Source organism: Atractosteus spatula, chromosome 7, assembly GCF_055471065.1.
Source record: "Atractosteus spatula isolate fAtrSpa1 chromosome 7, fAtrSpa1.hap1, whole genome shotgun sequence".
Lineage (NCBI taxonomy): Eukaryota > Metazoa > Chordata > Actinopteri > Semionotiformes > Lepisosteidae > Atractosteus > Atractosteus spatula.
In genome coordinates, this window is record NC_142712.1 from 39,980,246 (window position 1) to 40,005,018 (window position 24,773).

The 24,773-nt window shown below is 39.8% G+C and overlaps 2 protein-coding genes across 2 annotated transcripts in view; both read right to left on the bottom strand.

Moving 5' to 3' along the window:
- The window catches only part of slc16a4 (solute carrier family 16 member 4), a 39,155-nt gene extending 35,375 nt beyond the window's left edge, over positions 1 to 3,780 (bottom strand). Inside the window, exons 1-2 of the mRNA XM_088922452.1 lie at positions 3,449 to 3,780; positions 1,756 to 1,821 (exon numbers count right to left, since the gene is read on the bottom strand). Of these exons, the coding sequence (XP_088778578.1) occupies positions 1,756 to 1,821; positions 3,449 to 3,451 (69 nt within the window). The 5' untranslated portion in view covers positions 3,452 to 3,780. The remainder of the gene's footprint in view (positions 1 to 1,755; positions 1,822 to 3,448) is intronic.
- Positions 3,781 to 6,913: 3,133 nt separating this feature from the next.
- lamtor5 (late endosomal/lysosomal adaptor, MAPK and MTOR activator 5) lies at positions 6,914 to 10,213 on the bottom strand. The gene is made up of 4 exons (XM_088921067.1): positions 10,058 to 10,213; positions 9,473 to 9,534; positions 8,730 to 8,847; positions 6,914 to 7,968 (listed from the first exon to the last, which is right to left on the bottom strand). Exons 1-4 carry the CDS (start codon positions 10,090 to 10,092, stop codon positions 7,908 to 7,910), a joined length of 276 nt encoding a protein of 91 aa, XP_088777193.1. The 5' UTR covers positions 10,093 to 10,213; the 3' UTR covers positions 6,914 to 7,907.
- Between the last annotated feature and the right edge of the window lie 14,560 nt (positions 10,214 to 24,773).

A 24,773-nucleotide genomic window follows, 5' to 3' on the forward strand; every position in this document is an offset into this window, starting at 1 on the left:
TCCCCCAAAAGCAATGCTTTTAGTCCTTACTACCAGGTTACTTTTCTTATTCTGATATTCCATAAGTCTTCACCAAGAGCATTTGAAGTCTCGTAAGATTTTCCCTTCAGTTACGACAGATTTGTTTTTTGATGTTGGAGCCCTGCACTTACAGCTTGACTTGCAAACAAGAGTGGTGATAGAGTACCTGTTGTTCTTCCGTTCCTTTGTTATTGTACTCTAGAAATGAACTTCTAGATGTACTGCTGGCATTACAAGTCTTAAACAAACTCCAGCGTTCACTGAGAGAAAAATAGAAATCTGCGAGACCTTAATTGAAAACACATGCATACTCTCCCTTTCCAGGAAATTTACTGTTATATCAGTGGCGAACTGGGAAATAATTTGGGTCATTAAAACAGCTCTGCAGCTTGAACGGAATCCCTCTATCTCAGGGTGATGGCACACCACTGGATGAGAGAGAGCACTGCCCTACTTTTCACTCTAAAATAACAGTATTCACAATGAACTTCACTGGACCCAATTTCTCAACTGATACTGTATGTCACCCACAGACAGTTTCCCGCTATTGTTCCATACATATCAGGAAACAGCTCTGAAAATAATGTACCTACTTTTTTTTCTTATTAACACCTCCATTCATCTTAATTTTTAAGTGCAAGCTTACAACAGTAAAAGAAAATGTCTCAATAATCATGATAAAGTGAAATTATGCTCTTGTGTAATACTTACAAAAATGTGAATTTTGTGACTCAGTTTCAGTGTCACTAGCAATAGTGGTAGTATTGGTTGTAGCTGCAGCAGCTGTTCTTAGCTTCAGTTTAAGGAGTTAAACAGTTTTAGCTTATTTTCTGTATAAACTGTATATCAAAACCAGCGAAGTGAGGAGAAAATCTTATAAAAGTTCTAACAGCTGTTCTCAAAACTTGGGCTTCAGTGTGGCAGACTGAAACATTTAGGTCAGTGTGAAAGAAAAACAGAATTAAGTAGTGGGCTCTGTATTCACAACCCAAAAAAAGCATCCGGGCGCAGCAGTGAAAGGAAACGAGGTCTGGTCAATAACCGCACTAACAGGACGGGCTCCCCAGGATTCACCTGATCTGCTTGTATTCTGCTCCTCGTTACAGCTTGTCCTTATCACCAGCGTCAGACCATTGATCAATTTTCTGCTGACCATTCCGCCTCTACATTTCAAAACGCTCCTGTTGCACCACAGTCCACAGACAAAACCAACACTAATAACTCAATAGATTTTTCAGGGGGGTCCGCATTTGTGCAACAGGTTTTAAAAAGCTGTTCAGAAAGGCTAAGTGGAGACTCATCTCTGTAACATTAAATGGAAGACGTGCGTTATAATGGACCGTGAATCAAGCTAACCGCTCACTTAGGAACGCGCGCGTTTGACTAATATGTGGTGCCTAAAAAGCGCTGTGTACAGTTTGTTTCTGACTGTGAACCTAACATAGAAATACTGCATTTATTTAACAGCCATCGGGAATTCAGAAAAAAAAATCTTTCCTTCAAGAAAAAAGTACATTTCTACATTAGAACGTAAAATCTATGGGGTAACTGGCAGTCTGATATTAACTTACCAGAAGCCTTTTTTGCGGAGAATTATATATAATTAATTTCAGAATAAACGATCTTGTTCATAAATTCTGTTTAAGCTCCTAAAAATGGCATCTATTTGTGTATTCTTGAACCCGTAAAGCCGGATGGGATTACACTGTTAAGTGGGACAAGGAAACTACTCACCAAGCACTCCAGTCGCTGCCGTGCGCTAGTCTGAGAGTCGCCCCTTGAGTGCCGCATCTCACACGACTGCGCTATGCAGAACAGATTCAAAACACAATCAATGCATGTGTTAGATCGATTACGTCAGGAAAAAAAACCGTTACGTCATCCATGGATGCCGGCACAGTGTGGTGCCACGCACGAACAACTCAAGATGAGCGAGTAATTGAGTGTGGTACAACCGGTAATTTAAGGTCGCATTTGAGATGCGGAGATGTATACCGGCGCAGCCCCTCATCAGCTTTCCTTCCAGCGCCAGAGAGACTGTGGGACGTCCGATACCTATTGAAACTATTACACTGTCCGAAGGACTTGAAGAAGAAGGACAGGATTTTGTTTCATGAACGCCGAATGAAAAAAAAAAATGCTTGATCAGTTGTTGTTTTTTTTTTTAATGTAACAAACTTAAGATGAAAGTTCTTGTTTTACTTTGGGGTGTTCTCTTCCACTTGTCTGCGGTTCTTTATAAGCGCTTATTCCAACTGTTCCAGGAGTTGGTTTGTGACTTTAACGTCGCCCGGTTTCATGTCATTTTTTGTGGGGGGTCTCCGCCTTTTTAACTCTTGTTTCTGTGCTTGAGGGTGTCGCCCGATCACCTCCCACTCGACTGTTCACACCTGAAACGTTAGAGAATCATAAGCACAAAACCGCCTTCACTTCATTGTGACTGCAAATGCTGCAATGGAATAAATATGTCCTGGTGCATTTTGAAATAACGAATCTGAAATGCTGCATAGCTTGGTAGTTGTCTGACTTCACACGTTGGGTTCACGTTGACTTCAGCAAGCGCTTACCCGCATAGCTGGAAACATTTCCAATACACACATGTAAGCGAAGCACACCTGTGAGAACCGACGTGTCCATATGCGCCGGCCTTTCCACGGCGAAGGCACAGTAGAGGACGGAATCCAGGGACGTGGTTCTGAACAGTCAGGGATAGGCTGGGATGATAAACCAGGTGCAGACAACCCAGTCTTTCAACGACGGCCTCCAAGCGGTTTCAGATACCCTTTAATTAGCACTCGAGTAAGACAGACCTGAAGAACAGTTCTTTTGACTTTATAGTCACTTAATTAGTCCATTAAGGGCTGAGGCGGAATGAAACTCAGGAACGGATGCCGTTCTGCAGGACGGGAGTTGCCTTCCCCAGCCACAAGGAATGTGACAAACCCCTGCATACCAAAACAAGTGGATGATAATAATTTATAGGCAGCAGGGGGAAACTGCGAAGGATACCAGGAATACAATTAGAATGACTCGCTTTCAACAAATTTATTTAAAGTTTCTCCTTCAGAAGTCTAATTCGTAAACACCAAGAATTCGGGCACTTTCCTTTCTTAAGGAGCCAGAATTCAGGGGGGGAAAAAATAGGTCAGGTCAGCATTATGCGAGCACTTGTCGGCCTGCCTTGACCTAATTCTGGATTTCGCGCAACTGGACAGCCTACAATTGATTGGAATTGTATCAACCCGTGGACAGTGTTAGAACATGCGGGTATCCCAGCCACAAATCAACCATAACTGACTCCTCTTGGGTAGAATAGCGTGTTAAAAGAGAAACCGTCACCCCCTGACATGATTAAAAAAGACATTCATAAGACTGAAACTTTTTCTGTTATCAATAAACGTACTGAACAGCATTCAACGTGACTTACCATCTTTGCGTAAAATTATTTTCAGCAGAGAATTAAATCTTCGTCATTGATACAGGCGAATTCACACATATCATGAGCGCGTCCCGTCTTCTATATTGTAATTAACTGGATCTCCCCTCTCCCCTCTCCCAGCTCCGCAGAGGAGTAAAGCAAGTGCCAAATTATTTGACAATAATATCGCTTTACCGTTTTCGTTTAGGAAAAACAAAAGCGGCGGAGACGCAGAAAGGTCGCCGCCGTCTGAGCTGCCCGTTCAGTTACTTTTGCAAGTAACCGTGCGTACAAAAAATAGCGGCGGCCACCAAGGAAGCCTGCGCTCCCGCGACCATGTGACCGAGGAATTGACTCGCTTCGACCCGCAGAAAACCTGCTCGAGCGCAGGAGAGGCGCTGCCCGGAGCGCGCGCGCCACCTGACTCCCGAGCACGACGCGTTTCAGCGACTGGAGGGGCGTTAAGAGGTCCGGTGAAAAGGACGACCAGAAAGAAAGTGCAATTAGAAACGAATAAGTTGCCATGGGAAACCTTGCGAAGCTCTGAAAAGGAAATATTTCTTTCCCCCTTTTATCGTTCCCTTTATTTTCGAGAGCCGCTCTTAACAAAGTGAAGTTCGGTTGTCTGTTCAGTCGCCTCAGTAAATAATCATTAATTAAAAAAGGCTCGTTCCATTTGGATGGCTGTACAGTTTGTTCGCGTTTTTGGTTAACGACATATTGTATAGCGATTGATTTAACTCAAAAGAGAACTTGCGGAACTTTAAAGAAACATGCTTTTAGAACACAAAAATGTGCTTTAAACACACACAAAAAAATAAATGTATGGTCAGCGTCCTTAGCACGTGCTTGCAGGGGTCCTATTCTGCACAGGGTACGGAAAAGTCCTGCTCTGCTGCCTTTCTACAGCAGATAAACAGAAAACATGTTCTGATTTATCAATGAAATGCTTCGATAGAAATTAAGGGAAAGTGATTTTTAAACTCTGAAAGTTGAAAATCCAGTGGCGCGTTAGTGCTCCATGTGCAAGACATTTCTAAAGTACTTTGATCATTTTGTCGCATATCACCGATCCCGACCCCCTGTTGTTCCATTCCAGAAATCAGGCGATATTTCTGTGTCCCCAATGAAGTACCCTACTCTGTTTGCTTTGCGATAAAGTTTGCAGAAAAGGGAGCTGGCGAGTTTTTCTCGCCTTTTGACTGGGGTCAATTGAGTTCTCTCTTGACTGAAGTCAGAAAGGGGCGAATTAAGGCGCAAACCTCCCAAGAACGGCCAATTGCGACGAGTCCCACAAACAGCCCCCAAGACACGGTGTCCTTTTTAAATGGACTGAGAACGAAAAAAGCTGCGTTCCAATTGTATGTAGAATTTAAAAATCCAAAAGAATGCTGTATGATTATGAAATGCATTAAGAGTGCATTCGAGGAGTGAGGCTTGGTGTGTTAATCTAAATTCATTAAACAAAATTCGTGAACTGTTAAAAAAAAAAATTCAGTTCCTGCCTGGAAGGATTTCAGGTAAAACACGTCATAAGTAATACGTCATTTCATGATATTATTTCTGAATCAATTATAAATACGTCATATTTTATTCACATTACTACCAGTTCAATAATTCAGGTTATTTTCATTTTAACGTGTAACACTTTAAAAAATTATAACTAATGAGTACTACACTTGAAGTCACATTTTATTCTGTCAGTGTTTTATTTAATTAGTTAATTTAATTAACTAATTTAATTAGTTAATTGTAATCACCGTTCCATGTGTTAATGTAGCATCCCCCCCAAAGTATCAGGTGTTCTGCATATATACTGTACAGCACCCAGCAGGTCGAGACACGAGAAACTGCTTCACCAGCTCTATTAAAGGGGATCTTTGGACAAGTCCAGTGTGGAATGTAACCAGGCACTGAGCTCAACACGATTCCTCATATGTAGAGCTTCATGAGATCTTTAATGACCAAGTAGTCGAGATGTCAGTATAATATCTCATCTGATGGATGGCACAATGTCCCTGGCCACCCCACTGGGGCATCGGTTTGGCACATCTGGCCCACAGGGAAGAGTGACACCTACTGGTCTGCAAGAACCTCAACCAACAGCAACCTGGTTTTTCCAAGAGATCTTTTACCCTTTCTGAGCTCAGAAGATAAGGATCCACAGCACATCTTGACACTGCAGGAGGTGTTGAAGAAGTAAGGGTAGTTACAGAATACAGAATGGTACTCAAGGAAAATAATTGCTGTTTCAACAAAAAATGACATGATTAAGTTATGCAAGTGTCTAATTGCTGACTTATCCATAGTAAAGGTAGGCGGATGCAACCTTGTACAGCCAGTATGTAACCTGGTTATTCGATTTTCTTTCCATAATCACCTATAGTAAAACACAGTGAAGCCTTGTAGAAACCACGGTTAAAGCAAAGTGATTGCCCCCATCCACAAAGTCAAGCTTCTAATTAGGAGTCATACATTACAGTCCTTCATGCCCTATTGCTGAAATATTTTCAAGGCAGTTTCCAGGTCGACATACCAGACGAGTTGATTGGAATCAAATTCTTATTTACGATGACAACCGGAGACTCATTTATAAAGGGCCTTTCCTGGAGCAATGCGGGCAAAGCACCAGTAACAGCATTGCCACATGGATCTCAATGTACAGACCTCCTGTCCGGAGGCCTGACCACGAACCCGTGCTGCTGCTCAGACGCAGCTTCCTTTAGCGCTATCAGGTTTTCACACTCACCTTCCAAAAACTTCACATCCTTGCTTAAGACCTTACCCGAATCTCAGTACTCCTTCCAGCCTCAAGAGCCCATTCCTCCACAGTCTCAGAGTACGTGCTCTTGACTGCAGTTTCTTTTTCAAATTCGCTTCTGGTGATTCATGTCTCTTTTTTTAACTTTTTTATGTTCTTTTGGTCTTGGCCACCAATATTTCAGTAATAAATTAAAAGTCTAAATATACATGAATATGAAGGGAATGAATTTTATCCAGCCATGAAGGAAGGTCCTCAAAGGACTCGACCTCTATGGCATTTCAAAGAGAATGCGCTGCTGTAGCCCAGCTGTGCAGGACTGGTCTGCCCTCTCCTGGCCGAACCCTATTACTACAGTTGGCACATGCTGGGATGCCACCTATAAGGAGATCAGCAAGGTCACAATTTACAGATCAAATATATGAATATGAAAAATTTAGGGCTAAATATAAGGCTGAAGACAAACACTAAATGATACTCACAAATTATTGCAAAATAACAGTTATATTAGAAATGACAAAAAGAAACCTCTTAAGTTAAAAATCCAGTTGAGATCTACAGAGAGGTGGGAAATTATCCTTAAACACTTTCATGAAAAGAGATTTCCAAGCAATGGTAACTTCAGTCTGTTGATTCTTCAGAGCAAAATACTATAAATAAAAATGAAAACGGGATACGGTAAGAGATGAAAAATTAAAACAAGCCAAACAGTATCGGGTTACAGATTTCAACAGAATTTTATTCTTCAGATTTTTCATGCTTTAACATTACCTCCGAAATTGTGTCCAATTCATTTTCTTGTTTTCACTGGGAAATTAGTTAGAGTTAAACATTTACAACTTAGGTATTAAATACAGGAAATCCACCACACATTCCCTCTATTGACTGTCTCGACATAGACATGAATGACACAGAACTCGCAGATAGCAAAGCACAGCAGAAAACATGCTTAATGACAAAAAGAGTTCAAATCCTCTGCGAAGTGCCCAGTGTTTCTTTCATAAAAGTCATGATTCAAACCAACAAATCATAAAAATATGCCCTTCATTTCTATGATGTATGAGACTTTGCTACCTGTCCATTTGAAAGTTCCATTTTCTGCCACTGAATCTCCACCAATGGTGTGGTGGACAAAAACACATTTTAGGGGTAACCTAGAACTTGTTTATTAAGACTGAAACTAGCAAAATGTTTTCCCAGCCCAGTGCTGGCCAGACTATGACATAGCTGTCATTTGCTTCAGTTTTCAGTAGCATGACCTCATGCTATGCACCTTTTGGCGACCCTGGGCAAAGTTCAGATTAGTTGAACTTATGAAACATCGTACTGTACCTATCAGGGAGGCAGCAAGCAGACATTCACCTTGAAAAGCTCGTGTACATACGCAAGCATTCCAACAATCCCCAAACTATTTGTAACTAGTTGCTCATTAAAATGGAGGAGCTGAGCACAAATGACTGAGAAATCCAATGTCTAACTTTGTGTCTGAATGACTGACGCCATCCTTCTATGAAAACAAAGCAAATTGTTACTAAACTGTTAACACAAGAAATTGTATTCCAATGGTCTCAACATTCAAATGCTTATTCAGTTGTTTTTTATCTTTATTGGAAGATGACCATTTGGAGTTTGTTATGCGCTTCATAAAAAAAAACAAAGAAAAGGGGGTGGGGAAACAAGTAAAGTGTTTTCTTGTTGCTTGAAAAATCAGGATGCCATCTTGTGCACGGCTACTGTAATGGTGCCATGTGTCCTTATTAAGATGTTCCTACAGAGAGAAGAGAAACTGTCTTTCATAATTCAATAATAAATAAACAAGGACTTTAGTTCCAGGAATAAATGACCCCAAGCATAAGATGAGAGAGGTTTAAACATCCTCTTTTACATCCAGTGCCATGGTGTCATAAGACCTCTTTAATGCCCAGTTCCTCAGAGCTTTGGAAAAAGAAAAACTTTGTACATCTGAGACAGGCAGCTCCTGCCCTCAGGCTCCTGCAGTTTTCATTCACCTCTGACATTTAATAATTTAAACAAATGAAATATTTTAGACAAAAAAAATCCTATTGTTTTGGTTTTCCGTTGTTGAACGGTATAGCCCTTAAGGAATGAAGTTCTCATCCCCACTGCAGAGTTTTCAGGGCGCTTTGTAAAAATCAGACACACACAGGACAACTAACACCCCAGTTTCTTAGTTCAAATCCACAGGGTGGCAGTATAAGCAAAGAAGCAAATACAGAAAAAATCCCTTCTAACAGACACTGAACACAAGCATTTTGTACCTAGCATGCCAAGAGGGAAATGGAAAGAAAATGTGACAACATGTAGAAAGGTATAAAAAATGTTTCACAGTCATATAGAACATTAAGTAAGACAACTCTTCATAAATTAGGCAGTGTAGTTGAACCTTACCAATGAGAGACTAGGCGTTTTAATAGAACTAGGTTTAACTTAATGAAATAGTAAAAACCGTGCGCTTAACAAGCCTAATTGTTCAGCGAGGCAGAGGCAGAGCCTCCTGCCCCCTCTTACCCAGCATCAGACTCCAGGCACACTGTGGGGCAGTCAGTGTGGTCCGCCGTCAGCTGGGCAGCCTGCTTGGCCAGCACTGACACCACTCCACCGTGCTCATCAGACAGCGTGCCGCGGCCTAATGGCAAGACAGCAGCAGCAGGAGAGGGCAGGTCAGAGCTGGCACACAAATACCTGAACCCTGTGTATTAAAATGACTGCGCCCCCCTTTTTCGCCAACACTCAAAGTCAAAGTTGGGAAGGCACTGCCGTGCCTGCGGCAGCTCCATTCAGCACTGCGTGAACAGCAGCAAGGCCATCTGATCTCTGTGTTAAAGCTTCCCATTGGACTAATGTACCGTTCTGAAATTCAGGACTCCCCGTACCTGCGACCCTCTCTCCTGGTCCTAGAGAGCTCCCTTTTTAAAGGGAACCCAATCCATACTCCTTCACTAGGAAAAAGTTTAAATCAATAAATGATTGATTTAATTTCGCAAGTAAGAGCTCAAATGGAATGAAAGCCAGAAACACAAGAAGCCCTCCAGAACAAGAAGGAAGGACCACTTCTCTTCACTATATTTTTCATTCTGCAGGCATTACAGATCACTCTATGCTACTGAACTCTTGGAAAAGGTGGTCAACTGCAAACAGATTAAGTAAATTAAGAAGCACTGCGGCTCTCCAGGACTCTGAAACAACAGGTAGTGGCAAAGCGATGTTTTCAACAAAGCAGCACAGCCCGTGGGACAGGTGTGTGTACTCACAGCCCAGGTTGTGGCCCTGTTGGTCTGTGCAGAGGATCCCCACGATGGCAGGATTCTTCATTCTGACAGGCAGAAGACAAATTTGTTTTATATAAAGAGCGCGTATGTACCCTGATATCGCTCAGAAAGTAAAACGTTTTAAGTCTTTCTCTGGCGACATTAGTGGTAAAGGCAGGCGATCAACTTTTGGGTCAACGAAAAATATAAATACTATAAAAACAAATATTTAAATAAAGCCATATTGAAAGTAAAAATATAAATTATTTTAACTCAGAAAACTTGTTAGTGAATCCGTGGGCATCTATTTTTTATTTTTTTATTTCAATGCCAGGGTATGAAAATGTAAAAAGAAATTATAAGAATTTTCAACTACTTTAGTACCGTTTTTGGAATTAGCCAATCATGTTTCGCCACGATTATATATTAAAATCGCTGTCTATGTATAATGTATATTTAAAAAAGGTCAAATATTTTAGATCATGTAAAGCAACTGGGGTGACAAGTAATTCTTCCAGATCGCGTTTGTTTCTTTCCCAAAGTAAAACACTTAAAAAACGGATTATATTTAAAAAAATAAAAACTCACGTATCATCTAGATGCTGTTCTAGTGTTGACTCCATTCTTTAAAGGCTCACAGTAAATTACAAAAATAAAACAATGTAAATCGTGGAAATAACAGAACAGAGACGTTTCCCTCACTATGGGCAGCAGTCAGCTGACAGTTACACACATGACCAGTACATTATACGGAAGCCCGCAAGAGTCAAACCAGCCTAGCGATATATACGATTTAGACAAAAGTATTGAGTCAACATCAGTCACCATGTAAGATGTAGTTTTTCATGTATTAAACATTAAACACCTTAGAGCCTGCTTTTTTCCTGCCATCCCATGGAGTGAAAAGTGAAAAAGTGTTGTTGTTGTTATTATTATTAATAATAATAATAATAATTGCCAGAATTTTTTAGAAAATCAGAAGGCGGTACTCTGTGCCATAAAGAATGACTCACTGAGGACTGTTGGCAGGGTATTTGGATATGAACTCAAACTACGAACCTAGAGGTTCCTAAACATGGCCATCTTCATTCATCGAGTTTGAAAGGGTGTTTAATAAATTCTGAGCTTTGGGATCAAACATTATAAAAATACAGTGGATGCACTAAAATACAAATGGTCTTTATTTGTTTTGGTTTTTATTAAAATAATGAATTGAAGTGGTTAGAAGTTGATGCAGTCCAGAGTCTCAAATTTAGAACAGCTCATCCCTATACTCTTAGAAATGATGACTGACACAGTAACGATGTTCCTCCATTATAACTTATGGTCTGATGAGGATGGTATATCTCACACTGATATTAAATTAAACAAACCCATGAAGAGAAAAGGCATTACTTTCTTGTAAACATTTGGATGTTGGCATTAAGATTCATAAGATTCTTAAATTGCTTTCCATAGCACTTTCAGGTCTGCCGCCCAAAATGTCCTACAAATTCAATTTCAAAGGTAACAGGAAGGTGACAATAACACTGTTCATCGCAGTTTATCGAGAGCTGACGTGAGTCTCAGATTAGGCTCTTACATTTGTTTTATATTACATTCTCGGTATGAGTGTGGCTGTGCCAGTCGCCCAGGTTTTAGAGAGAACATCGTTTGTGCCTACAACTCTGTGTGAGTAGTGCAGTGTCCTGGCCCACAGAGCGCTGATAAATAACCCTGAATTAGTCATGGAGGAGTGATTCAGACCTAATCAGCCCTTGGCTTCATTAATTTCCCTGCGAGGAAGAATTATGGATTGAAATTGGAATCAGGCCAGCTGTCAAAGTCATTGATCAGGGAGCACAGAGATCTCTATTCTTGTATTCAGCTCCAACTCTCCTCACATGCCCAGCTGTGGATTGAGCAATGCAAACTGGTCACTGTACACGGGGGAGCTTCAGCCGTATGACCATCGTACTGGTCGCTGTAGTTACAAACACAAAATAAATCACGATTATAGTAATAAAAAAGTGTTCTTTTTTCTTGGAAAATACAATTTTAGTTACTTTGCCCATTTTATATTGGAATACTACAATTCAGGTTTGATTTCCTTAAGCATTACTACTATACATTTTAATGTTTTTCCTATGCCTGTTTTTTTAATAAGGCAATGTCACAGTATCTTTATTAAATAGTGTAAAGTACAAATGAATGAATGTATCATGTATAAATTATATCATTTAACCTACAGGATATTGTATACCTATTAATATGGTAATCATCTTCCTGTGTTTCAAATATGTGCAGTACATGTGTAATAGCGTTTCACTTGTGTGTTGTTAAATTTTTACTCATTATAGACCCTTTTTTTCAGCTTCATAACATGCCTGATCGTGAACAAATGTACCACACAGAGCCTTTCTCAGATGAGCTCTTTGACATTGACAGTCTTTAACATTAAACACTGGATGGGCCCATAATGGAAAGGTCAAGGAGTGATGCAAACTGGATGAACTCACCAGCCCTCTCTTGCTTCTGCGGTATCATGGGGCTTCCTTTCTAATTTGCAGTAATGATAAACCATATCTCGTTATAGTAAGGTCAGCCACAACTAGAATTAATTATTTTCCACGCATCTAACCTTAAATGGCAATGCAATAAATACAGCATCTATCTCAAGTCTGGCTATTTTTAGTCACACTGAAAGTGCATTGTATTTCATCTAATAAAAAGGATTACAAAAGTCCTCATCAGGGCATTTTACAGAAAATACCATCCAAGCTTCTGCAGGATGTACCACCTTTAGATATAACCTTATTACAAAAAGGCAAACATACATAATAAAGATGTTACCTACTGGGATTCGTGATACTCAGCTTCTTTCCTAGAAAAGCAAAGGAGTTGTTATGTACGGGGATTTTATCAGAGCTAACCCATCCATGCTTACATGATTAGGATTCAGGATTACTAGGACTGTCCACCCTTGGAGAGACAGCAGTCTATTGCTGACCACACATTTTGAGAGGGAGATCCTTGCCCGAACTACATTCCCCAGAAGGCAGTAGGGGTAACTTGCCATCCTCAGTCAGCTGACTATTTGAAGGAAGACAATTGGTCAGGTTCTGTTTAAAAACACAGAAGAGGAGTGGCATCCAATGACCATTGACCTTTACCAGCTAGGGATTTAGCAGAGCTTGAGCCAGGGAAAGAATAGAGTCTGGAAGGAAGTGAGACTGTTATTTGAAAACCACCTGAGAATTAGGTCTGGCATATGAAGTTGATGAAAGGGGTAGGTGATCTGCCCTTGACCGACTGTAGGGATGGGAGGTTGTGTGATATTTAATAATGGAATTTGCATTTCAAAGATCTTGCATGCCAGTGCTTGGAAACAGCAGGAGCTGTCAACAATTGACTTTCTCAAGGACAAATTTCTCAAGCCCTGTGTTGCAGCCAGCCTATTGGCCCTTACTGATTTCCCAGAGGGCTGTCTTTGTTGTGTTTTTCGTCTTTAGAGTCCCTTGTTAATTTGTGGGTTCAGGCATTGACATGGACTTTTTGAAACAACAGATGTGTAAAAAATGAAAGATCTCCATCCTGTTTGATTTGTAAATGTAATTAAAATGGTAGTATTTAGCATTTCTGCTATGAAGTTGAAGCTGACTTCTTTCCAAACGACAAAGAAAAATGAGTTGATCACAAAGATGTCTCAGTGGTTATTTCAAATTTCTTCTAAATTCTTGTTTCTCTCTCCAGTTTTCTTTTTAACACAAACTTTTGTGCACTTTGTTGAACTCTTTTTGAATGTGTCCTAAGCCAATTAAAGATGCAGTATAAAGGTTGTTATGGGGGGAGGAACAGTTAACTTCTGATTTTGTTTTTAAGCTAGGAACAGAGGTTTAAAAACCTGAATTCATCCTGTACCAACCACACTTGTGCAAGTAATAGTTGAGGAGTTTTACTAAGCTCTGCTTTCTGATTTTCATTAAATTTGATTTCTTCAGTGCTGTACCAGGATTCCCCTGTTGTAACTAATGCAGACCCACTTTGTTCAGACACACCACCATCTGCCTGGCCTTCCTCAGGTCAGCAGTTCACTGCAAGACCACCGATAACAGCATTGCCACGCGATCTTCTGTACAGATTCTCATCTCTTGTGAGTTCAGTCTTTTGAAAAGAGCAGCTCTATTTTAAGCATTGGCGGGAGTGCTGTCTGAAACTGCCTTGTGTTATGGTCTCAGAAGGATGAAACTCCTTATCGCGAATCTATGCTGTACAGTAGGTCACCATCAGATGCACCATATATCCAGAGATGGTGACTCGGGTTCTTTTGTGTTGATACTGGAAAGTCTTTTTATTGCAGTCCGACAGATTTTGCTGGGCTGTTTCAACTGCACACAGCTCTTGGTGGCAGGATGGTTTGTTTTACCTTATCTACCCCTAAAGTTTCTTGTCTGTGCCATGTTGGAAGAAATAATGCAAATTATTTTCATTCACGAATTTATGAAGGGTGTTTAGTGTTTAATGTATGTATCCATGTCTGTTTTCTGAATCTTGTGTCAAATGTTTAAAGATGGTAAACATTTTCTTACAAATGACTTCCTCACATCCACAGGGTGCTCTGGTTTCCTCTCACATTCCAAAGGCCTACTAGTGGGTTAACTGGCTTGTGGGTAAGCTGGCCGTGGTGTGAGTGTGTGCATGTCTGTGTCTGTCTGTGCCCTGCGATGGACTCGTGTTCCGTCCAGGGTGTGCCCTTGTTTGTGCCCATTGCTTGCCAGGATAGCCTCTGGCTCCCCCACAAAACCGAATTGCATAAAGCACTTCTTTTTAAAAAAGATGAGTACTGAGGTTAGTGAAGTACTGTACAAAAACCCAAAACCCAAAACTAGTGAGGCTAACTACCATATCATTCTAATGCAGCTCAAACTGACACCAACTGTTCTTTGCAGCATGAGGTGATCAGAAAAACAGAAACATGGTGGCTTTCAAACCAGGTTTTCCATCCAGGATCATAGCTGAGATGAGTGAAGGTTCCTAGTTACAAATCCAGGGGGTAAGAACTTAATTTTCATTGTTGTCTCTCTACCAACCAGTGACCTTTCTTTAAGACAATGTTATTAATTAACTAATGGAACATCTGCTCATTCTACTTAGTCTGCAATTAGTTGAGAGACAGGACTGAGCCATCTATCATCAGAGGCTCCAGAATTGTCTCCTGGTTCATAGTGTTAAGCAGGTTGTTACGACTATTTACGATGCATCTTCTGAATCTCTGAAGGGAGAGATTAGTGCTGGCTGTTTTATGTAAAGAATAAAGCAGTCTTCATTTCAGAACACTTACAAATACAGTCAGATTAAAACTAGAGTGGTTCAAAATATCCTCTTTTTTGTTGATAATACGGAGGACAGGTTTTCATTATTGGTGTTATGAATAGTATATGAATTATTATTTTATTCCTAAAACCACTAATAGAGGTAAATTCATTTACTCTTCTTCTTATGATAAAACTTTGAGATAATAATAATTGCATTTGTATAAAGTTTTTTCTACCCTAAAGGACTTCATATACAGTATACAGTATGTGAGGGGACCCACTTCATCCACGTCTGAAGTACAGCCCCCACCGGGGTGACGCAGAGCAGCCATTCTTTCCCAGCTGCCCCCCTTCACTGATTGAAATAAGGGGAACTTTAGGGAGACCAGATCAGGCCCATAGTAACTCTGCAGTTAAAAAGACAAATATTGCCACGTGTTTTTTAATGTTCTTTAATGTTTCGTTTCAATGATTTATTTCTATGTATTTCATTTTTTGTTTTTGGTTATTTTGTGGTAAGTATTTTTTTCTCCTGAGGAAGTACAGTAAGGTCACCCTAGACGCAGCTGCTGCTGTTGATTTGTATTCATCAGAAGCGCCACTTCTCAGATGCAGGAGATCAAATGTCCAGAGGCCAACGACCACATTTGCAACCCATTATATACTGGTTTATGACTCTGATTTATCTTGAGCTCTGATATTATTTATTGCAGAGTATATGTTTTCTTCCCTGCTCTTTCTGATGTATAGCTTTAATAAACTGCAATCTAGTGTAACATTGTCATTATTTTAGCAGCCTTTTTAAATCTAGCCTGAGCAGATACCTTTTGTGTCTCTTCTGAAAGACAGTAAATCACACAGTTTAACAACCTTCTTCGATGTAGTTCTTTTCTTTTATATATGTTAGGATTGTATTTGAAATAAATAACAAATTACAATACTAATCATTGTTATTTTTCACTAGTTCAATATTGTAGTTAGCACAATGTCAATAACTTATACTGTATATTGTACTACAAAAAATCGGCATTAAAAGCATTTAGCTTTTCAATAATACATAGTGCATGGAAATTTAACTACATTTCTTTTTTTATATAAATTTGAGAGTCTCAATTCTTCTTTGCTTTATTATATACAGAAATCTATGGAGAAATAGAGGACTATTTCTGGACAGTCACCTAGTTTGAAGCAATCTTAAACATCCCAGAAAAATACAGAACTAACACTGTATACAATATATTAAAAATGTTCAGCTTTTATATAAAAGCCAAAATGACTATTTTTTAGCATGTATAATTGTAAAATATAGTACTCTCCTCTTACATACAGTACAGTAGGTACCTAGAGGCAGTAAAATTGTTTTCCCAGAGTGCACATTAAAATCTAGAAGGCACAAATTTGCTTAATACCGGTTTCAGGGAGAATTAATAAGAGTGATGATTAAAATTGCTTACAATGTCTTGGGAAGATGAAATTAAAGAGAAGGATGCTGAAACGTTTTTGAAAACCATTTTTTAAAATATCTCTAAACTTTAACTTACTGAACATTATAAAAAAGCTATTACACACATTAATGTGTGATTTCTGAGTGTTGGCTATAGTACATTTCCAGGGATGTTTAATTTATTCCCAAGGTTTTGCAATGGCTGTATTCCGTCTGCTTTGGCCTGCTTCCTGTAGTTTGTATCATGATTTACCAGCTCTCTGTGCTTTGTCGTGATAACACTGGGCTTAAGCACCATCACTCTGCTGTTCCCTTGTCATACTGCAGTAAACATTTATCAGGAGCTGCACTGTACAGTATATTGTAAATATATTTTGAAAAGTTAGCACCCTTCAAGCAGGCAACTTATTCTTTATTTCCCCACAAACCAATCTGCTTTTTAGCCTGCGTCACACTGCCAGCAGGGAACTAACTTATTTACCTCTTAACGAAGATGAAAGATTGGTCTGTGTTTTTTTAACCCCAGACATTATTCTACAGAATCATAGAAATAAAAAGAGATTGCTAGTAAGAGCTAAGCTGGGTATCTGATCCAGAGACACATACTAGATCTTGGGAGTGTTATCAGAAGGATGTATGACTCCATTCAAAGAAATAATGAACCAGTAATCCTAATGCATTTACTGGGAATGGTATTTGGGCTGTTGAGATGATTATCGGGGATAGTTATCACTCTTAAATGTGGGTCTGCATTATATTTTTTTAGTGTTTCATGCACGCAGGTGTGTGGTCCTGTTTGTGTGCCAGGCTGGCAGGGAGTGTTGCAAACTTTAAAGGGCTAATCTTTGAGAATTCACAAAAAGTGGACCAGGTTATTTCCTGGCATGAATATCTTTGTATCTGGGATGTAAAAGATATTGCACCATGTCAATTATGTGATGGAGATTCCTTTCTTTAGCGTAACAAATATAGTTTTATTTACAGAAAATACGAAAACAATGTGTGTCCTTTAGTTGCGCCACCTAAGCACAAAATGAAAAAAATGTAATTGTCCAGTTCAATTACAAAGTTCAAATTTCAGTTTAGTCCAATCTCAAAAGGCTTTAATGACAGCAAAGATAGAGACAGGATTTATTTAGAAGTTTATCCCATTAATAGTAGGACAGCAGCTACTTTGTAGCTCCACAATAGGACACTGGTTGTTCTCCTATAAATTTCCACAGTCTTGCAGCTCTTTGCATTCCTGCAATAAGTTACAGCATCTGTTTATTATACATGTTTAATAGTTTATTTCACTGACCCTTTTATACCACTCAACAGACACTTGCACCCATTAGCTGAGTAATATGACTGGAACAATTCCGGTGAACTACCTTTCTCTACAATACAACAGCAGTATCTCATCCACAACCTTGCAGTTACAAGTCGAGGGCCATAGCTCAGTCCATTCCAGAAATCTGATACAACCAGCTCCTTACTGCCTATATTGAGCCTGTTGCTTATCAAGTACTGTATAAGCAATGGAGAAGCGGGTTGTAGTGAAATTCTGGAATAGAGCAGATTGGAAGAGCCAAAAGTTAAGTAATCCCCCTGGAGCCAGTCTGGCATAGAGGATAAACACACACGCACACAGTGACAGGAAAAAAACAGAATTATCCCAGCCTGTAAATCTCCAGATTGCCACCACCCTGTTTTTTTGAGAATGGATGGATATTAGATAGAGCATGTGGCGAGAAGTTTGATTTACTCTCTTATTCTCCAAACTGAATCTGTAGTCCATTTTGTCTCTTTTTCTGTTTGTCAAGCCTTTTCCTATTTTTTCTGCTTCGACACAAAATACATGCAAGCTCATTTGTAGGCAGTAATCAGGTAGTAAACAAGATAGCAAACCTGAACACCCTGCCTTGAATCTAGTAGTGTTCTGCGAAAAGACAGGAAAAATACAGTTGTTTAAACATTAGAATTAAATGTGAAGGGTGTGAAATAGAAAGCCATCATTTTTTTTGTATTAGCCAGAGGTGGTGGCAAAATTTATTTGTTAATATATTATTGGAGAGACAGATTTATGATTGAGAACAGGCTTCTGCAGTGAGAAAGAGATGCAAATCTCTCTCGGATGTTGGCGCCTGTAAATATATTGCACAATTTCCCCCTGGACATTATTCCCTCACACAGAAAATGAGACTGTAATAAAAGGACTTGCCACACAATGTATTTAGTTTAGGGCTTTTACACCTGATTCATTTTTTCAGCATCCATCTTCAGATTTGTTTTCTTTTTTATCTGAAATGCTATAATTTACAACATCTTTTTAACTTCCAGAGAAGCAGGATTGAATAGACAGAGTGTTGCTGTTACATTATTTTTGGATTTTCACCACACACACTGAGAAAGCAGATGAATTCTATTGTATATAGTTTTTGGTCATGGGTTTTTCAACAGGCAGAGCTGTGAAAAACAGAATTTCATCTACAGTACTGCATCATTTACTTTTAAAAAGCAACAAAAGAATTTACCAAAAAATTAAGTACACAGAATACAAAAGATGATATTAATACTAGATAAAATGCAATTTGAAATTTAACACTGTATTAACACCGGTGGACCTGAGTAATCGTATAAAATTCTAAATACAATATTTTTTTTAAACTGTATTCAGATTTAACCAATTTTGTCTTTTCCAGATTGTTGCTCAAAGTTGAGAAATGAAATGAAATTCTGAGCAGGGAAATGAAGAAAGTCTTCAGTTTTTTTAATGAAAGAAAATAGAGCAAACCTTGCATTAACCTAACATGGCATCTATCCATTTTCAAACTGCTTTATCCAATACAGATTGACAGGGAACTGGAGCCCATCTTGGAAAACAACCGGTGCAAGTAGGATACACCCTGGATGGGGTGCCAGTCCATCACAGCTTAGACACACACTCTCACACTCACACCAGGCCCAGTTTTCCCAGAAGCCAAATGTCCACATGAGTCCAAGCCCCACTCCTGGTAGACTCTTGCAAGTTAAGTCCAGCTCACCAGTATGTCTTCGGACTGTGGGAGGAAACCAGAGCACCAGGAGGAAAGCTATGCAAACACAGGGACAACATACAAACTCCACACAGATAGCACCCCAGGAATTGGACCCAGGGCTCCAGCACTGTGAGACAGCGATGCTAACCACTATACCACCATGCCGGAACCCCAGGAAGGCACGTTATTCAAATAATTCAACTGCAAACCACAGCCTATGCAGCATTTTTGAATTACCAAGGCTATTTTCCTGTACGTAGTCTTTGCTGAGAGGGCACTGTGTCATTCTCTACAGACTGCAGCTCTTCCCGAGACACATCTTCGTAAACCTCCTGGTGGCTGATGCACATCAGACCCTGACATTACAAATCTGGCGCGATCTGCTCTATACGTGCTCAGAGATGAAAACTAAACGTCTTGCTTTTGCTGATGCAGCATGAAAGTGAAATATAATTACGGAGCCCGAGCGTTTCTAAAATTCATCCTCATGCAGCCACGTAATACTTTGCTGACTAACACCCCCCCCCACCCACCCCAACCTCTCTCCAGCTTAACATGGCTCTTCAATCAAAAGGTCTGCTGACGCAATTCATCCAGGCGTGACACAACAGCAGGGGGAGGGACTCGCCCAGCAGCCTGAAGTGTTTTCTAAATTAAGTACCAAGAAAAGATAAGCAGAGTGGACAAAAATAGCTGATCTTTATCATTCTGCTAAGGCCAGTACTCTGAAATGCATTACACTCCTTAAAACTGCTTTGTCTGTGATATGGGCCAATATCTAACTGAAGCACTGAGGCAAACCTGTTATTGAACACTGTATAGTATTCAGATCAGTACTGCTCAACCTTTTCAGATTGTCTTGTGGAATTTCAGCAGAGCAAGACCATATCCCTTAACATTCAAGCTCGGTAGAATGTTTGACTTTGATTAAGTTAAAAATTACAAAGGAAGCAGATTTATTTCACCCAGTACTGTTTGTTGTTTGTTGGTGGCAGGTAACAGGAAATAGTTTGGGATAAGCACACACAAAAAAAGTATTATACTACTATAGCTATTTCAAGAGATCATGGCACGTCAATTATGTTGGCTTCGCCACGTGCTGAGAATAAAGCCTGACCAGATATCAATATTTGCCCTGAGATGGAGACCACATGGCACATGAAAACCTGGAAGATCTAAAACCACCTGGCGCAGGATCACACAAGAAGTGCTGGTCAAGTTCACTCTCTCTTGGAATGAGACACAACATGTTGCCAAGGACAGAAATAGGTGTTAGGAACTCAATGTGTCTTTATGTCCCACATGGGATGAAAAATAGTAGTAGTAGTGCAGCTATTTGCACTCCTCATTAAGATGGCCTTCCTCCTTCATAGGAATCACAGGATTGAAATGACAATTTAAAACATTTACAGTGCATTCGATGATAATATACGCTACTTCAGGACATACAGACAAAACTCTGCACAAGTAGTGCTGTAATTGGTGAAATGAAGGCTCATTTCGAATGAACCCATCTGGCTGGAGAGACACTATCCTGGCTGTGTGGACAAGGGAGTCAGACAAAAGAGGGGCTGCATTTTCAGTGACACTGGGCTAGTTGAAATGTGTTTGAGCAGACAATGTTGGGAAAGAAAAGATGAAGTCTCACATTTGTACTGTGGTAAGTATGTGAATTGAAGAGAATTGGTCATTCTCCCAAAGCTTTCATTATGAACCTCATTAAGTGTAACAGGTTAATCAATAGCTTTCAGGTATTGCTGATGTTTAAAATATGTGACTTATACTGTACATGTGACTAACTAGAGAGGGTCTCTCTGGGACCAGGGTTGGAGATCCCTGCTCTAAAGAAACTGGGTAATTTCCAATGTTTATAGCCTATGGGTTGATGGCTTTTAATATCAGCATATTCCTCAGTCAACATGCTAATAGGAAAATAAATTATGACAAATGCTGTATATTCTTCAGTTAAGTGCCTAGTTCAAATGGAAAGCCATGATGCATTGATGATAAGGGGCAGTAATGTGACTGCATCTGAATAACTGCATATGAAATCTTGAGACAGTGACAACCTGGATTAAAAAAAATAATCACAAAAATGCACAGTTTCTTTTGCCTTTTCTCCGTGCTACACTGCTGTGAGCAGTAGTCATAGCAAACACATTCACAGGGGCAAATGATCTGAAAACTCTGTCTTAAACGAGGCTTCAGACAAGCAGATTGGAAAGCAAAAACAGAGAGCATACTTTTTTTTACATAAAGAGCATGGATTTGAAAAACAAAAAATGTTAAACCGAGCAACGAGAAAGTCACATGAGTCAAAGGAACAGAGCTTGCGTATGCCTTTGATAAACCTACAGGTCCCTGCACATAAATATAATTAACAGTTACACGTCCACTGGGATGCACGCTAGCGCTAAGTCAACTTTAATTTCGCACCATGTAATATATAGTGTTTGATTTAGCAATGGTATAAGTTACTTTGTTAATTAGTTGTTAATTAAGCATGCGGGAGCAGAAGTGTAGCTCATTTACCAGAGGGCACTAGCAGAACCTTCTGCGTGGGTAACAGAAAGACCCTATACTGCCCGCCGTTAAGCAAATGTCACTGACGCAGGGGTCTCATGTTGAAATGCGTCAAAGAAATCCATCCGAGTTTAATCATGGAGAGTATTTATTTGCGCTTTTCCAGCTCATCTGAAATTTGTGCGTGCATTTCTTTTTCTGAGAATGCTGTGGGACCAGAAAGCGGTCTAAAAATGTCAGGCTATATCTGAAGCAGAACAAATATTAAATAGCTTACACTTATTTTTTTGCCACTGTAATGGCTTGCACAGTTTGCTTGGGTGAGTACATCATGCCAACATGAATTAGGTTGACTCTCTAATGTCACTGACGAAGGTTAGATATATGATGAAAGATAATTTGGAACAAAATCTTCCAGTCAAAATCTTCCACAGTGAAATAATCAAGACTGCCAGCACTGCAGTGCTGCTGTCCATTCATTTCGACAGCAGAGTTACCACCTTCCTGTCTGATCTCATGAAATCTCAAAAGCTACGCAAGGCTCAGCCTGGCCAGTACCAGCACAGGAGGGGAGGAAAGCCCAGTTGCTGCTGTAAGTGGTGCTGTGAACCAGCAGGTGGTGCTATTTCATCTGGACAAGAATGTCCAAACCCATGCCCCAGTATGGTGACTGCGGACACTGTGCTGTAGGAGCTTCTGTCCTTTCAGAGAAGACATTAAATTAAGGTTCTGCCTACTTAGTCATTAATAATTCCATGGCTCTAGAAGAAGCAGTGGTGTTAACCGTGATGTGATGCTCAGCTCTAGGCTTTTATAATCTGTTCTTCCTAAAATCCGCCCTTAATTCAGCCAGTGACACAATGTCTCACTCAGCATCTCACTGATCTGCAGATGGGAGCTGAAACTTAGTGATGGGTGATATGGATCCCCTCCAAAATGTGAAGTGCTTTAGTATGATTTGGCATGAAAAGCGCTATACAGTTCAAATGCAATTAGTTATTATTCAATTCAAGCAGTTGTCATTAGACAGTACGCCTAGTTACGAATATACCCATATTTGTAATACAGTGATACAAGTAGTATACTAGTATTACTAATTACTACTAGTACTAATAGTATTACTGGCATATAGTAGTAGTAGTAATAGTATATAGTAATAGTAGTACTGGCAGTAATAACCTCACTTTGCTTGAATCACTGTTGTAATCTAAACTAAAGATCCCTGAGTCCTAGCGAAAACCAAAGTGTAACATAGCATGCAAAATATTGCATATTGGACGTAATGTTGATTTGGGAGTTTTGTTTTTTGTTTTTCAGATGCATAATTGAGTATATGTATAAGGGAAGGAAGGATGTTTTCCCCCTTCACACCTCTGTGGAGTTCTAATGCTTCTTTTAACAGCAATTCACCCTCACCATCTCCTGCTCTGTGCAATACAGAAAGGTCTTCATTTCACAACCATGCACCAGGAATGAGGACTTAAGTCTTTATGCATATTACCACACACACACGTGGAGATCACACCAAACTGCCAGTGTGCATTTTAAAGGAAAACATTGCAATTCTTCTTTTTCACTACATTATTGAAAATCTGATTACATTTAAATTCATTTATACAGTAGCCTAATCAACGAATTAAAGAGCTTGACGTCATTGAAGGGGTTTTTCAAAACCCTCCAAAGGAGCTGGAAGTCTGGGTTACTATCCATGCTTTTGTTTTAGAAAAAAATAAAGAAATCAGAGCCCACATAAATCTTTTGCCAGCTATCTGTCCATTGCCCCGCTAATGAGGTAACTACACCACTAACAAATTACACTATTTAGCTGTGGGAGAGAAATGGGAACAGAAAATGCACAATGCAGGGACTGTGATAAATTCCCCCACTATAGCAGGACAAGAACAGCCTTCAGATAATATTGATACATGCTGACAAGTGTCTGTTGAAGGCAATCGACCAAACTGGCCCTAACAGTGACTGCTCTTCTTAAAGACTGCAGCTCTTTTTCCTGAATTAAATAAAGCCTTTCTCCAAGATGTTATGATTATTTCAGGTTCATATATCTAGGACATATCTGTATTTTTTAACATTGCGGAGACATGATGAAAAGATTTCCACGCCAAGATTAAAGTTCTCAGTAATTAGTAAAATGTCCTCATTAGACTGAAGATCTGTTCTCAGGCTTGACGATATGGGGGTGGAGTGGAGGGGCGTTGTAGGGGCGCAAGCACATCTAACTTCTATCCATGCGTCCTCGGCTTCCGATTTCGAATCCCACCCTTGAAGCAAAAACTAAGTGAGTCCCTCCCCCAGAACAACCCCACAAGAAGCAATATGTTCATTTTGAGTGTCCTCTACAAGTTATTTATTAGCTCCCCATTAAAATAAAAACTTGCACTGACCGGTTTGTTGTCCTGCAGTACAGATTTGGATGTCTCTTAATTACATCAGATAAAGACAACTTTAATTTTGCGTTTCTATATATACTAGCTGTGGAGGTTGAGAGGGGATTCTTGTTAAAAGTGATTATTTAGAAAGGCTCACTTCACTGTAAGGGAAAATACTGTAATCAGCTAATTAGATTTGTAATACAGTATATTTTTAACAGGAGTTTTTAATGAGGGCTCAAGATGTTTAATCACAGTCTAACAGCAGAGTTCTTCTTATGCGGTTTTACTTTGAATGTTTTATTATTTATAGCAAACATTAAAATATAGACTAGATTACACATCAGTTTGATTTGTTCTGTATGAACTGGGCATCCTTAACAAGAAGCACTTCTTGACAGCGAGAAGAATGTGATGCAGTCATGGAAAAGGATATACTGTAGACATGGCACCTGTGGATCCCAGCCACATCTGTGGGGTCCTGTGGGAAAGAATCCTTCCAGCTTCTCTGCTGACAATAGGTTAACGAGACAAAAGATCTGTGGAAACATGTGCAGGGGGAACATGCAGACCTCACACCTCACACGCGTGGGCACCCATGGGTGGGATCTAACCCAGAGCACTGGGCAGGAAATC